This window comes from Rhinoderma darwinii, chromosome 2 (assembly GCF_050947455.1).
Source record: "Rhinoderma darwinii isolate aRhiDar2 chromosome 2, aRhiDar2.hap1, whole genome shotgun sequence".
Taxonomy (NCBI): Eukaryota; Metazoa; Chordata; class Amphibia; order Anura; family Rhinodermatidae; genus Rhinoderma; species Rhinoderma darwinii.
In genome coordinates this window covers 123,567,401-123,582,514 of record NC_134688.1, presented here as the reverse complement: position 1 = coordinate 123,582,514, position 15,114 = coordinate 123,567,401, and the positions used below count along the sequence as shown (strand labels likewise).

Here is a 15,114-nt window from a genome sequence, read left to right as displayed (position 1 = left end):
AAAGCACAGCTTAGAAAAATGTGAATGTTATGAAGCATATTAGTGGAAGACTTTATGAATAATAGGACATTTAAATCTACATCGATATCAAAAGAAAGAAATCCCCCCCCCCCAAAAAAAAGCGATGCGTAACAAGCCTGAAGGCGCAACTGATAAAGGACCTCTCCATAGATTACAGCTGCTGGCTATCGCGCACACTTCTCGCTCTCATATACTAATTATTGTACATCAAGGCTGTTAACTATACTTTTGAATAAACATTACCAAAATTATTTTGCCACGGATTAATTCTTACTTTTCTCATCACCACTGTTATAGGCATCACTCTCTGGGGAATGCTCTCTGCGACGCTTTGGAGACGGACGTGGGCTTGGACTGTTTTCATTTCTATGTCGCTTCCTAAAAATAGGGAAAATACATAAGAGGCCCAAGGTTTAAAACCACCAAGTCATATATATATATACACACACACACACACACACACACACACTGGATGGGTACTCAGTATACGTGTCTAGCAATAGGTGCGTGTACAGCGTTACATACTGTACACACCTGAAGATTTAGGGAATTACAGGTTTCACAATTCGGCCAATACCATCCACCTTGGTGTTGTGCTACGGCTTGACAGATAACTTTATCAGGTATTGAAGCATTCAGTGTCACGTAAACTTTGCTGTACGTTATTTATGCTATTTAGGGTATCCTTTGGATCATACCAGATTTAATTTTACCTGCTCCGGGCTGAGATGTATACTGTGGGTATTAGAGCCAGGAGAAATTACTGCATTTGGGACACTAAACTAAGGCTGGTTAGATCAGTGTATGCAGGGATGTATAGCTTGGCATGAGGAGCTAACCCTAGCGGCAGTGGTTATACCCATGTTGCACATGAATGAGAAAAATACAATTAAATAGATTGTCTGTCTGCTTTGAACAAAACCCTTTTTGAGTGTCCTGCAGCATTATACAGTGTCTATTGAAACCAATGGGCTGTTCATGTAACGCAAAGATTTGCTGCGTTCTCGAAAGTTAGGCTGGGTTCACACGAGCATGTTACGTCCGTAAAAGACGGAACGTATTTCGGCCGCAAGTCCCGGACCGAACACACTGCAGGGAGCCGGGCTCCTAGCATCATACTTATGTACGACGCTAGGTGTCACTGCCTCTCCGTGGAACTACTGTCCCGTACTGAAAACATGATTACAGTACGGGCCAGTTGTCCGGCAGCGAGGCAGGGACTCCTAGCATCGTACATAAGTATGATGCTAGGAGCCCGGCTCCCTGCACTGTGTTCGGTCCGGGACTTGCGGCCGAAATACGTTCCGTCCATTACGGACGTAACATGGTCGTGTGAACCCAGCCTAAGAGAAATTCTAGTAGCTGATTTCTCGATCTTAAAAAATATGGTCCTCTTAATTCAGAATAAGATATTTAAAAATGAGTTCTCTAAACCAGACAACCCCTTTCAGATAAAAATTATTTTTAAGCATATGTGTTTCTTGGCAGTTGTGCATGATACTCACTTGGCTTTTCTTTCATCGTGCAATTCTTTTTGATTTCTTTCATCCCGCACATCATCCTTTTTGTCTCTGCGTTCTTCTCTTCCTTTATCTTTTTCTTCCCAATCTCTAGGACGTTCTCGTTCCCTGCCTCGTTCCCGGTCCCTCTCATGGATCCTTTCACGTTCTCGCTCTCGTTCCCTTTCACGCTCTCTTTCTCTCTCCCGCTCTTCTCGCTCTCTTTCCCTTTCCCTCTCTCGCTCCCTTTCTTTTTCTCTATCCCGCTCACGAGCCCTCTCCCTTTCAGTCTCGCGCTCCTTTTCTCGCTCTCTTTCCCGTTCCCGATCTCGCTCCCTTTCACGTTCACGCTCCCTGGCCCGGTCATCTCTTCTATCATCTGATCGGTCTACTCTACGCTCATCTCTTCTTTCTTCTCGGTCATCATCATTCCTTCCTCGATGTGGTGCTGGGGATGTTGGCCTTTGATCTGCAATAAAGATTTTTTTTTTACTAAAATCAAATATTTTACTCACAGCAATCAGTGAAATCAGAGCCGTTAAACATCAGAGCATGCCACCCTGGCAGAGCTGGCCCATACTTGTACCACATGGACATCCATTCATATAAATGGCCACGCTATATTACATTTTCCCCTGAAGCAGCCGCAGGACAAAAGCATGGCTTGCCGCAGCATTCCCCGCAGAAAATAGTGGATAGTCAGGGGGTTTCAGAGGCCAGACCAACTGCAATCATTACAACAAGGTCATAATGAGACAATCCCTTTAACCCTTATTCAATCTATTAGAAGCCTTATGGATATTTATTTATTTATTTTTGTTTCTTTTTTTCTTCCCGCATTCCAAGAGAAAACATTTTGTATTCTCCAGCAGATGTAGCTATATGATACCTTGTTTTTCTTCTTTTAAGGCCTCATTCACACGACAGGGTTTCCCGGCCGGGAGCCGGCCGTTCATAAATCGGCCGGCACCCGGCTGCATTAGGAATAATAGACCCCTAATGGGGCTATTCACACGACCGATTTTTTGACGGCCGGGAAAACCGGCCGTCAAAAAATAGGACATGCTCTATTTTCGGCCGGGTACCCGGCCGCCCGGCTCCCATAGAAGTCTATGGGGCCGGGTAATACACGGCCATCATCGGAATGTGTCCCGAGTGATGGCCGGGTTTTCCGTCGCTTGCGCTCTATCTACTCCTCCTCACAGCGCAGAGTGCATGTGAGGAGGAGGAGTTGATGCCATTCGGACGAATGGCTACGCTGTACACTGTGTGGCAGGGCCGGGGTGTACAGCAGGTGGAAGGGAGCGCTGCGCTGGCTCCCTTCCCCTGCTTGTTAAAAGCGCCCTGGCCCGGCGACACCTTCCATGGCGCCGCTAGCAGCTGCTGCTACTACTACTGTAGCGACGCCACTATAGCAGAGCAGGGAGGTATCTCCCCGCTCTGCTATGTGCTAGCCCCACTTTAGCTCCTTGAAGGAGCGGAATCCCCGTGTTTTCCGCTTCTTTTTTGTTGCAGGTTTTCCCCATTAAATTCAATGGTGAGGTAAAACCCGCAACAAGTAGCAGATGTTACAATTATTACGGCAGAAAAGCTGCGATTCCGCACAAAAATAGCAACTCAAAAAAAATAAAATCTTATTCTTATTAATCTTACCTAGAATTCTGTGCTTCTTCATCCAGGCCAACCTCCTGGGATAACGCTGCATCCCATGTGACCGCTGCAGCCAGTCACAGGCTGAAGCGGTGATATGGGATAAAATCATCCCAGGAGTAGTGGGTGCAGGACGGCAGCGGGATGCGTTGACATGGATACGGGTATGTAACTTTTTTTTTACGTGCAGTTTTCCGCAGTAGACATTTCAGCCGAAAAACCGCACCACAATTTGGTGGTCTTTCGGCCGGAATTCCCAGGGTGGATACACATACCCTGACACAAATAGGCTTACACCTATGGCAAGCCTAAAGGTCTTTATTAGGCTTGACTGCCATGGTAACCAAATTGGCGTGGGGCAGCGATGGGCTGACAAAAGTCAATCGCATCCCTCTGTCAAGCTCCTTAGATGCCACAGTCGCTGTAGACACCAGAAAAAGAAATTATATATGTTGAAATTTCATTGTATCAGGTTGGGAATGCTCTGTGTGACAGTGGAAAGCGTAGGTATATTTACCTCTCTCTCGTTCACGTCGTTCTCTGTCGCCATGTCTTCGATCAAATGAAGAATCTCTCCCCTGTTCGCGGTTGTCATATCGCTCGCGTTCTGTGTAACCGCTCCTTGAATCCCAGTTGTCGTGGTAACTGCTGCTGCTGTGGCTATCCACCTGAGAACTTCTATTTCCGCGACCAACTATTGAAATGTAAATAATGAGAAAACTTGTATGAATTCAGGACATATATATATATATATAAATACATAAATACACCCACCATCACTTGTTCACGTTCGCAAAACTTTAGTCCCCGATAAAAAAAAAATGTGATCAAACATCACTTGATTAAAGTAAAAGGAATTAGACACTAAAGAAAGAAAATACCTTTTTCAGGAGGGTCTGGAGCTCGTCCTCGTGCTCGGCCATTACGATCATTCCTGACCTGATTTCTGGATTCATTACGGTTGTCATTCCTAGATTCATTTCTTGTTTCAGATCTTGACGATTCGTCTCTCCCATGACTTCTTCTGTAGCTGCGTTCATCATACTGATCATCTTTCCGGTGGGACTCACGGTTATCCCTCTCTCTATAATCATGAGCGTCACGCACAGAACGTGAATCCTTCTGCTCTCTGTTATCTTTAGTGTCTCTATAGTCACGTGCATCTCTGGCGTCACGGCCCTCCCTGGTGTCCCTAGTCTCTCGCCTGTCACGGTTTTCTCGGATGTCTCTTCGATCACGACCGTCACGAGATTCTCTTTCATCTCTGTGGTCTCTAGAGCCACTTTGCTCCCGATCATCTCGTTCTCTTTCCTTATCTTTTCTTCCTCTGCTATCTAAGAGATAAATAATGCAACAAAAGCTGGTTACAAGCAAAGAATAAGGCCTCATGCACACGACCGTGTTTATACGGTGGGTCAAAACCAATGGTCCCTTGTGGTCCATCGGACCACAAAAAACCCTTGTTGTGGATCCGTGTGTCATCTGGACTCATGGATCCACAATTCACCGGTATTGGTGAATCCACAAATCCGAACCGTAAGAGGACTCGTCCTAAGTTTTTGTGGTCTGGATTTGCCGGCCCTGCACCGAGCCGTGTAAATCAGTCTTGTGCATGGGTCCATAGAAGTGAATGTACAAAAAAATAAAATAAAATGTATAAAGCTGCTTTTAGTTAGGGCTCATGCACACAAGCATATTTGGGATCCTTATCACACTAAATAGTAAAACAAAAAAAAAAAAGGTAAGCATACGTATGCTTGTTATAGGCTTAATACAAGCCGAAATGTCAGACCCTGGAGTAAAGAACTGGTAATTTATCCTCACCCTGTGAGTGCTGCCTACCTTCTTTATTCCTACTAACTACTTGGGGGATGGTTGGGCCCATGCCCCTAGTCTGACATGCACCATTTAAGCTTTGAAAGAAGTTGGAGGAGTGCTGTTCTAATCTTCTCTTTCCTTATCACGCTAAAGTCCACATAAAAACAAATCCTGGCATGCTCCAATGGATGCCATACATCGAACACCTAAAAACACTAAAAATCAGCAGAAAAAGATCAGTGAAATTTGGATCCTCATAGAACTAAGCGTGCTACAATACAACTTTTTTCTGGATACACAAAGCACACAAAGCATTTGCGATGCACATACCATCCCTCCTGTCTCTACGTCTGTCTTGAGAAGCAGATGTTCTTTCCCTTTCATGCCTCCCTTTTTCCCTGACTGGGGATTGATGTTTGGATTGACTCCTCCTCCTCTGTGGTGATGAGGTATGGGTAGAATATGGAGAGGATGATGAGCGTCTGGCGGCTTGTGAGGATGCTCTTTGATATTGAGGGGACGGAGATCTCCTACGACGAGGAGAAGGAGAGTGTCTCTGGACAGATGAGCCCGACTGTGAAGATGGGGAGTGGTGTCTAGAAGATACAGGAGAATGACGACGTGCAGGAGATATAGACCTATTAAAAACAGACACACACATTTTAAATTCATTGGGTAAAATTCTCCTAGTATATGAAATGTACAATTGAATGGAAAGATTATTACAATGAAGTGAACCTATCCATTTTACACATTTAGAAGTGTAGTCAGTGAACAACAAAATCCAATAATGTACAGCTGGTACCTGCGGGAAGGGGAGATTGTATGTTTGTGAGACGAGGATTTCACAGGCGTTGGTGAAGATGTATGTCGTCTCCTTGAAGGAACAGGTGAATACTCTTTTGAATGGGAAGAATTGCTGCGAGAACGTTCAGCTGGACTTTGTGACCGCTTCTGCCTGTGAGATCCCTCAGATGGATCCCTACTTGAAAAAAAGAACACCAAAATACTTTTCAGAAAATATAAACCCATTGGGGGAGATTTATTAAGACTGTGCCAATCTTAATAAAAATCAAGCTGGCGTAAGATGCGACAAATTTATTGAAATGCACACGCCTCTTAATAAATGTTTTGCATCTTTGGAAGTCCATTCACCATTAAATGAAATCTAGCCAGCCATGAGCTGGCGTAGATTTCCGCTATAATTTAAGCCAGTTTCTGGCATAAATTAAAGTAAATGTGATGGTGGTCACACTCTTTCCAATTAGCTCAACACCCTTTATTTAAAAAAAATCAAATAAAATAAAAAACTGGCGAGAGCAGTGGAAACAACTCAAGTGTTTGAACTTATGGGGGACATAGCACCACGTGTATAGTCCCTTGCCGCTAAGCGGCTGACCCTAGGTAGGCAAAGTCTTGGCTCCACCCAGGCAGGCAAAACTCTTCGGAAAGAAACATGGCTAAGATAATTTTTTACAGAAAACAAAAAGAATACAGCCATTGTCTTGGGAGAAAACACAACCAAACAGCCAGACAAACATATCCTGGGCCTGGAGCAAATCAAAATGGGTGGGGAGGGGTGGATTGTGCTCCACAATTAATTCAATAAGAAATCAATTTTTCATTAAGTACAAAAATCCTATTTTCCCAGTAATATCATTGGGGGACACAGCACCATCGGATTTCCTAAAGCAGTCCCAGAGTGTGGGAAGAAAAGGGAGAAAGGTCCAACCATCTAACGCACAGATGACTGCAGCACCTTGTGTCAGAGGAGGCCAAAGAATGAATCTGTCAAAATGAACTGAAGGTGTGCACCAAAGCCCATATAGCAGCCCTGGACACCTGAGCAACTGAAGCTTAAAGGACGGGTGTCGCGAAAAAAAAAATTCTATATAATATTGCTTTTAGTATGTTATTAAAATACATTTTATTTATTTGTGTGTGTTTTTTACTTTTTTCTTACTTTTACTTCTCTATGGGGGCTGCCATTTTGTTTTTCATCTCTGTATGTGTCGATCAACGACACATACAGAGATGGAATACGGCAGCTACAGTGCATAGGAGTCAATGAACAGGAGCCGTTCCATTGATTCTGCTCTCTGTCTCTATACTGCGCAGCCGCAGGTCAGAGTCACACAGCAGAGCAGCTGTTTGCAGGAAGAGAGCAGGCGCCATCATGAAGACCAGCTGCACTGCAGGTAAGGTGTGTGTTTTTCTTCCTGTCGCACTCTCTAGCTCACAGACCCCCGCTCTCGTGACCCCCCCCCCCCCTGTATGAAGGACACATGATGCAACTGTAGAGGGAAAGCCCTGAACGATAAATCTCCCTAGTTGTGCTAAGACTGAGAGGTTCATTAGTCACATCCCCAAACAGTCTCAGCACAACGAGAGAGATTAACCGTTCAGGGGTCTGGGAAAGCTGGGTGACCACCATTACCCCTCCTACTGGAGTGTGAGAGGTTCATTAGTCACATACCCAAACACACTCCAGTAGGAGGGGTAATGGTGGTCACCCAGCTTTCCCAGAAGCAGATATAACCAGGAAAGGGCTGGATGGACGGGCTGAGGGTGCACAGGGTTTTTGGTGACCCTCTCTGTCATTTGATCGGACCTAGGTTACCGGTTCATCAGACGGGGTTCATGCGAGTATAAATCTGTCCATAACAAGAGACCGTGCACTCAGGACAAGCCCTGCCTTCATGCTGTAGTTGTATGGTTCTGTCTGCAGTGATGGCGATGGGTGGCTCTGACACCCGCCTCCCCCGTCGGGTCATCTCAGGACAGAAGGGGTGTCCGGATTGGAGACACAGCGCCGCACCTGTCCTCAGGTTGTGTCTGGTATTGCAGTTCACCTCCATTAAAGTGAATAGGACAGAGCTGTAATACCACACACGACCTGAGGACAGGTGCGGCGCAATGTTTTCCTGGACGACCCCTTTAAGACTTTTCCTGTGTGTGTGTGTGTGTGTGTGTGTGTGTGTGTGTGTGTGTGTGTGTGTGTGTGTGTGTGTGTGTGTGTGTGTGTGTGTGTGTGTGTGGCAGAGCTGAGTGTGCACGGGCGCCGCTGATACTTCATAGCCGCTTATCAGCTGTTTTGAAGAATCAGCGGCGAGCACCCCCCCCCACACACACACACACACACACACACACAAAATCAAGCGTGTTTTTTTTATGTTGTTTTTTGCACGTAAAATGTGCAAATAAAAAAACGTGTCAAATACATGGCGTGTGAATCGGTCAACTGAAAAGTAATTCAATTCACGTTCATCATTCTAAGGGCTCATTTACACGAGCGTGTTATACGTCCGTGCGACGCACATGATTTTCACGCGCGTCGCAGGGACCTATATTAGTCTATGGGGCCGTGCAGACAGGTGCGTGATTTTCATGCATCGTGAGTCCGCTGCGTAAAAGTCACGACATGTCCGTTCTTTGAGCGTTTTTCACGCATCACACACCCATTGAAGTCAATGGGTGCATGAAACCCACGCATGTCGCGCGGAAGCACTTCCGTGGGACGCACGTGATTCGCGCAACAGCTGTGAAAGGGATGAATGAAAACAGAATAGCACCACGTGCTTTTCTGTTTACAAACATCCAAACGGAGTGTCATAATGATGGCAGCTGCGCGAAAATCACGCAGCCGCGTATCATACGCGGCTGTCACACGGAGCTGTAAGGTGCCTTTTGCGCACGCAAAACGCAGCGTTTTCTGCGTGCACAAAACGGACACGCTCGTGTAAATCCGGCGCAAATGGCACTTAACAGCTCCGTGTGTCAGCCGCGTATGATGCGCGGCTGCGTGATTTTCATTATGACACTCCATTTGGATGTTTGTAAACAGAAAAGCACGTGGTGCTTTTCTGCTTTCATTCATCCTTTCACTGCTGTTGCGCGAATCACACGGAAGTGCTTCCGTGCGACATGCGTGGTTTTCACGGACCCATTGACTTCAATGGGTGCGTGATGCGCGAAAAACGCTCAAAGAACGGACATGTCGGGACTTTTACGCAGCGGACTAACGCTGCGTAAAAATCACGCAACTGTCTGCACAGCCCAATAGATTAATATATGTCCGTGCAACGCGCGTGAATATCACGCGCGTTGCACGGACGTATATCCCGTTAGTCTGAATAAGCCCTAAGGGTAAGGCCACACACAATGTTTCCAGCTGAAAAATCGGAAGCAGAACGCCTACAAGCATCTGCCGATTGGTTTCAATGGGAAATACGGCGTTCTGTTCCGACAGGGCGTTTTTTACGTGGTCGTTTTCCAAAACCGGCACGTAAAAAGACGCCCACCAAAATAAAGTGCACATCACTTCTTGGGACGTTTTTGGAGCAGTTTTTCATTGACTTTATAGAAAAACAGCTCCAAAAACGGCCATTAAAAAAACGCGAGTGATTAAAAAATGGCTGAAAATCATGAGCCGTTTTCCCTTTGTTTAGTAAGCGTGTGAACATACACTTAGCCTTTTAGTGTGTCCTATAACACACCCAAAATGGCTGCCGGACAATGCTTAGCAATTTGAAAACACCTTTTCCTGGCTTGTGGGAGGGGGGGTGAGATTCCCTCCCACATTTACAGCAGCTGTGAGTCAGGTTGCTTTGCCTTATTCACCTTGCTGTAATTCTGGGAAGTGCTCCCCCCTGGTGGCCAACATAGGAAAACATGTCAAATTATTATTTGATTTTTAATACATTCCACCATATGGAAGAAAAAAAAAATACAGCGAAAAACGTAAAAAATATTATAGAAATAAATAACGACACTTGAAAAAAAAGGTCTAATTCGCGACACATTCCCTTTAAAGCCTGACCGCCCCGGAGGCACCAACAAACCTTGCAGAATGGGCAGTGACCTAAAGGGGAAGGACTTTACCCTTGTACTGATGGGGCTTCCTAAATCACAGACCGGATCCAACATGCAATGGTGGCCTTGGATGCTGCCAATCCCTCTCGTGGCCCTTCAGGAGACAGAAAGAGAGAATTGGAGCGCCAAACCGACCTCAGCCATAGATGTGCACTGCTTTCGCAGAGTCAAGGCAGCGAAAATAACTCACTTGGACAAGATGGGGAGGAGGAAGAGGAAAGGGAGAACAATCTCATTGTTGATGTGGAAGGCAGAGACTGCCTTCAGTAGAAAAGACGGGACATGTTAGGACACCACTTTCCCTAGGTTTGGCTTACAGGACAGGGCAGCTAGTTCCGAGACCCGTCTGATACAAGTGACGAGAACTAGGAAAGCAACCTTCCAGGAAAGACATCTCTCAATGGATCAAAAGGAGCCACCTGAAGAGCCCCAGGATCAAAATTAAAATCCTAGTGGACTGCCTGAAGGGAGGGACTGCATAAGATGCACCCTGCAAAATAGTCTTCACCTGAGAACGATAAGCCAAAAGTTTGCAGACAAAGGACGACCCGGAAAGACAATTCAAGTCCTTGTTTAAGGACTGATTGTAGGAAGGACATGATCCTAGGCGTGTAACATATCATCGGATGTTAAACTACACCAGTCACACCTGGAGAAATAAGCCTTCTGAGTGCAGTGGTACACCTAGGCTGAATGAGGTTCCCTGGCCTTCAACATGACCAGAGAGATTCTAGGCCCTCTAAAGGACGGCTACAGCAGCCATGCTGTTAAATGCATAGAGGAAAAGCGGGTGGAATAGTGGACCTTGGGTATGGCAGTCAGCATACCAGGCCCAACGAGGCCAGTTCATCGCCGCCAGCATTGCAGGAACGCATTTCTTTTTGAGTCTCTTGAGCACGATGGGCGAAAGCGGCAGTGGAGGAAAGAGATAGAGGAAGAACTCGTGTCATGGAGTGACCAGGGCGTAGACCGCAACGGACTGGAATCCCTCACCCTGGCCACCTGCAGTAGGTTGGAACCTTGTTGTTAAGACACGATGCAAATAGAACCACGTCTGGGGTGCCCCACTTCTTGCAAAGCGAATGGAATACATCTGGGTGAGAAGACCACTCTTCCGGATGAAATCTATTCGGACTTAGGTCTGCAACCCAGTTGTGCACTCCTGGTATCTGGACCTGTGACAGCATGGGTACATGACACTGCCTATTGAAGGATCAGGACTTCGTCCTCTTACTCTTGGTGCCGCTGTGGTGGGTCAGATAGGAATCCGCCAAGAAGTAGTCAGTCTGGATTCTGACCGAGTGACCCTGGAGAAGGAGAGTCCGATGGGATAGGGCCAGGACGATTTCCCTCAATTCGAGAAGGTTGATCTGCAAGGCTGTCTACTGCAACCAAGTGCCCTGAACCGTGTGGCAGGCCAAAAAATGCACTCTACCCACCCGGACAGGCTGGCATCCGATGAGATGAAAAGCCACTGGAGGGGGAAAAAAAAACAAAACATCCCAGCGCAATATCGGGCAAAGTCTCCCACCAGGACAACTCCTGACGAACCCAAGAAGACCGGAGAATCAACTTGTCCAGAGAGTTCTGAGACTTGTCCCATCAACAGAGGATCACCACCTATAGGGGCCTGGAGTGGAATTGCACACGTGGAACAACCTCCAAGGTAAACATACTGCCCAGCACCCATACGTAAAAGCCGATGGAAGAGGGAGTTTGGGCGTAGGAAGGGCCACCTCGGCCTGTAGATTCCTGATCTTGGACCCTTACTGACCTGCTATTGAACATAATTTCCAGAAACTCCATGCTGCGAGTTGGGGCCAAGGAGGATTTATCTTTGTTGATGATCCACCCGAATCTTTTCAACGTGTCCAGAGTGATGAGAGAACTGAAGGTTGTACTGTCTGGAGGGGGCCTTCATGGTAAGGGGGGACAGAGACTTCCGTAATAAGTAAAAGCTCCACGAGAGCCACCAGGACCTTGGTGTAGTCCCACGGAGCCAGGCTGAGCCTGAAGGGGAAGGCACAAACTGATAATGTTGAGAACCTCTTGCAAAGAGTGTCCTTGTATGTAAAAGGTATGCAATGCGAATGCCGATAAGACGAGGGGAACTGTTCTCGTCCCAGCAATGCGACCACCGATATTGAGGGTTTCTATGCAAAACCTCCAAACGCAAACTAAATCTGTTAAAAAATAAAATAAAGAATTCCCTGGAGAAGGGTAATACTTTATCTTGTAACCTGTCAAACCAAGACGTTATCCACGTAATGAGCCATTGCTGTTGTCAAGCAGATCTGGGCTTAGAAGATGGAGTCTGGGGTCGGTGGGGCGACTAATCTTCTTGTCTTAGGGCTCATCCACACGCTGCAGAATTGCCGTGTTTTTTCCCGGCTGGAATTTCAGACGGAAAAAACATCCCAGCAAAATGCAGTAGCAGCATAGTGGATGAGATTTAACAAATGTCACCCACATGCTGCGTAAAAATTCCAAGCAGAAATTTACCTGCGGTGCGTATTTTTCGGACCGCAGCATGTCAATTCTTGCTGCAGAAAGTGGACTGAATTTCTGTGTTTTTAAGAGGAGATGTCCATCTTCTAACATTGTGAAAAACGCCGCAAAATACACACCATTTTCTGCCGTAAATGCCGAAGGAAATGGTGCGTTTTTGCCGCAGCGGAATGTCTGCATTTTTTCAACGGAATCGCTGCAGAAATTATCTGCAATAATATCGTTGTGTGGACAAGCCCTAAGAATGACCTCTGAGAACGGAGAGAAGGCTGCGGATGGTTCTGAGGCATAAGAGAACTTTTACCAAAAGTGGCCTCCCCCAAACAAAGCAAGCCTTACTCACCCAGGTGGATGCAAAGGCTGGGCACAGAGCAGAACCCGCTGCCACAAATGCAGACTTGATCAGGAGGGTCACTGACAGTGGGATGGTGGTGCTCTAAGACAGCCATGAGATAGGGGGATCCACAGAAGGGGATACAGACCATTTAGAGATCAAGTCCTGCTGAAAAAGAACTATGCACACATAGTGGCTATTGGCACGCCATCTGCAGACGCAGACAACAAAGTTAGGTAACCGTCGGGGAAGGAAAGTCAGAGCAGAAAAACTGCCTGGGGCCTAGCAAACACCGGAGGTTGACTTGGCAGGTGACCAGTCTGACAATCCACCTGCAGCTAAGGAGGCGAAACAAATAAAGTTAAAATAGCAGCAAACCTGAAAAATAAAGAGGCTCTGTCACCACATTTTAAGTGCCCTATATTGTACATAATATGATCGGCGCTGTAATGTAGATTACAGAAGTATTTTTTTATTTAGAAAAACTATCATTTTTGATGGAGTTATAACCTATTTTAGCTTTATGCTAATGAGTTTCTAAATGGACAACTGGGCGTTTTTTACTTTTTGACCAAGTGGGCGTTGTGGAGAGAAGTGTCTGACGCTGACCAATCAGTGACCAATCAGCGTCATCCACTTCTCCCCATTCATTTACACAGCACATAGCGATGTAGCTATATCGCTATGTGCAGCCACATAAACCCACTATAACATTACTGCAGTGTCCTGACAATGAATATACATTACCTCCAGCCAGTACGTGATGCATATTCAGAATCCTGACACTTCGCTAACACAATCCCAACACTACAGCACAGCTAGCGTAAACTCGCGAGATTACGCTGTAAACTGAATACGCATCACGTCCTGGCTGGAGGTAATGTCTATTCATTGTCAGGACACTGCAGTAACGTTATAGTGTGTTTATGTGGCTGCACATAGCGATATAGCTACATCGCTATGTGCTGTGTAAATGAATGGGGAGAAGTGGATGACGCTGATTGGTCAGCATCATACACTCCTCTGTACAAAGCCCAATTGGTCAAAAAGTAAAACACGCCCAGTTGTCCAAGAAACTCATTAGCATAAAGCTAATATAGGTCATAACTGTCAAAAATTATCATTTTTCTAAATAAAAACACTGCTGTAATCTACATTACAGCGCCGATCACATTATGTACAAGATAGGCCACTTATAATGTGATAATGTGGTGACAGAGCCTCTTTAGGTCATATCTGCCTCCTACGGACACAAGGCTAAAAACTGATTTGGCCAATGTATGTGGTAAGGGTATGCCTTGACTGGGTGAATTTAAGACACTACCTACCTAGTGTTCGCCTCATTCTGGCAAGGGCCTATTGGCATGGTGCTGTGTCCCCCAAGGATATTAACGAGAAAACATGATTTCAACCTGGGTTAAAATAAAACTGCCTATAATGGAGCAATCTGAAGCAATTAGTCCAAGACCGTTTTAAATCTTTTTAATTCAAGAGCAATAGGGAGATTTATCAGGAAATTCTCAGCAGAACAAGCACCGTGCTTTTGAATATACATAGAGAAGCTGCAAAAACATTCACCCATGCACAAGTCATTTAATGGCCTTACATGCAATACTGACCTCTGTCGGTCTTTTTTCTCCCTGTGTTTTTCAACCTCTCTGCCTCTTTCCTTTAGATCTTTCAATTTTTCCTCAATACGATGTTTCACTTTATGTTTATCTTTATGCTTCTTGGAGAGTAACATTTCTTCTTGAGCAGGTGGTGGAGGACTTGGTGTGCGAGGTCCTTTCTTCTTGCTTTGTGCTCCTTTGGAATGTCTGTAATAAAAGACAAATTTGTTTCCTATGAAAGGCAGGCATTCTGAAGAGTTTTTAAATGTTCACACCAAAATCCAATAAAGGACAATGTAAACTGCCTTCATATAACTTAGAAAAGGCTGGAGACACATATTTCTGTTATTGTAGTCCGAAGAAAAGGAAGAGAAGAGCCCTAAGGCTGGATTCACACGAGCGTGGCGTTTTTGCGGACGCAAAAACATGGCGTTTTGCACGCGTAAAAACCACTTGACAGCTCCGTGTGTCATCCGTGTACGATGCGCAGCTGCGTGATTTTCGCACAGCCGCCATCATAGAGATGAGGCTAGTCGACGTCAGTAAATATAGTCACTGTCCAGGGTGCTGAAAGAGTTAACTGATCGGCAGTTAACTCTTTCAGCACCCTCGACAGTGAATTCCGATCACAATATTGAGCAACCTGTTAAAAAAAAAAAAAAAAAACGTTCGTACTTACCGAGAACTTCCCTCCAGGCCGTTGCCTTGGTGACGCGTCCTTGGTGACGCGCCTCTCTTGACATCCGGCCCCACCTCCCTGGATGACGCGGCAGTCCATGTGACCGCTGCAGCCTGTGCTTGG

General features: G+C 45.9%; 1 protein-coding gene across 5 annotated transcripts in view; it reads right to left on the bottom strand.

The window, feature by feature from the left end:
• Positions 1-15,114, bottom strand: part of ZC3H13 (zinc finger CCCH-type containing 13) — a 69,298-nt gene that overhangs the window by 26,143 nt on the left and 28,041 nt on the right. For 3 of the 5 annotated variants that reach the window (XM_075852257.1, XM_075852259.1, XM_075852260.1), the window contains 7 exons: positions 14,322-14,519; positions 5,794-5,973; positions 5,319-5,626; positions 4,052-4,504; positions 3,688-3,864; positions 1,527-1,989; positions 296-399 (listed from right to left, as the gene is read on the bottom strand). In XM_075852257.1, coding sequence (XP_075708372.1) covers positions 296-399; positions 1,527-1,989; positions 3,688-3,864; positions 4,052-4,504; positions 5,319-5,626; positions 5,794-5,973; positions 14,322-14,519 — 1,883 coding nt within the window. The remainder of the gene's footprint in view (positions 1-295; positions 400-1,526; positions 1,990-3,687; positions 3,865-4,051; positions 4,505-5,318; positions 5,627-5,793; positions 5,974-14,321; positions 14,520-15,114) is intronic. The other 2 variants (XM_075852258.1, XM_075852261.1) reach the window with 1 other exon arrangement.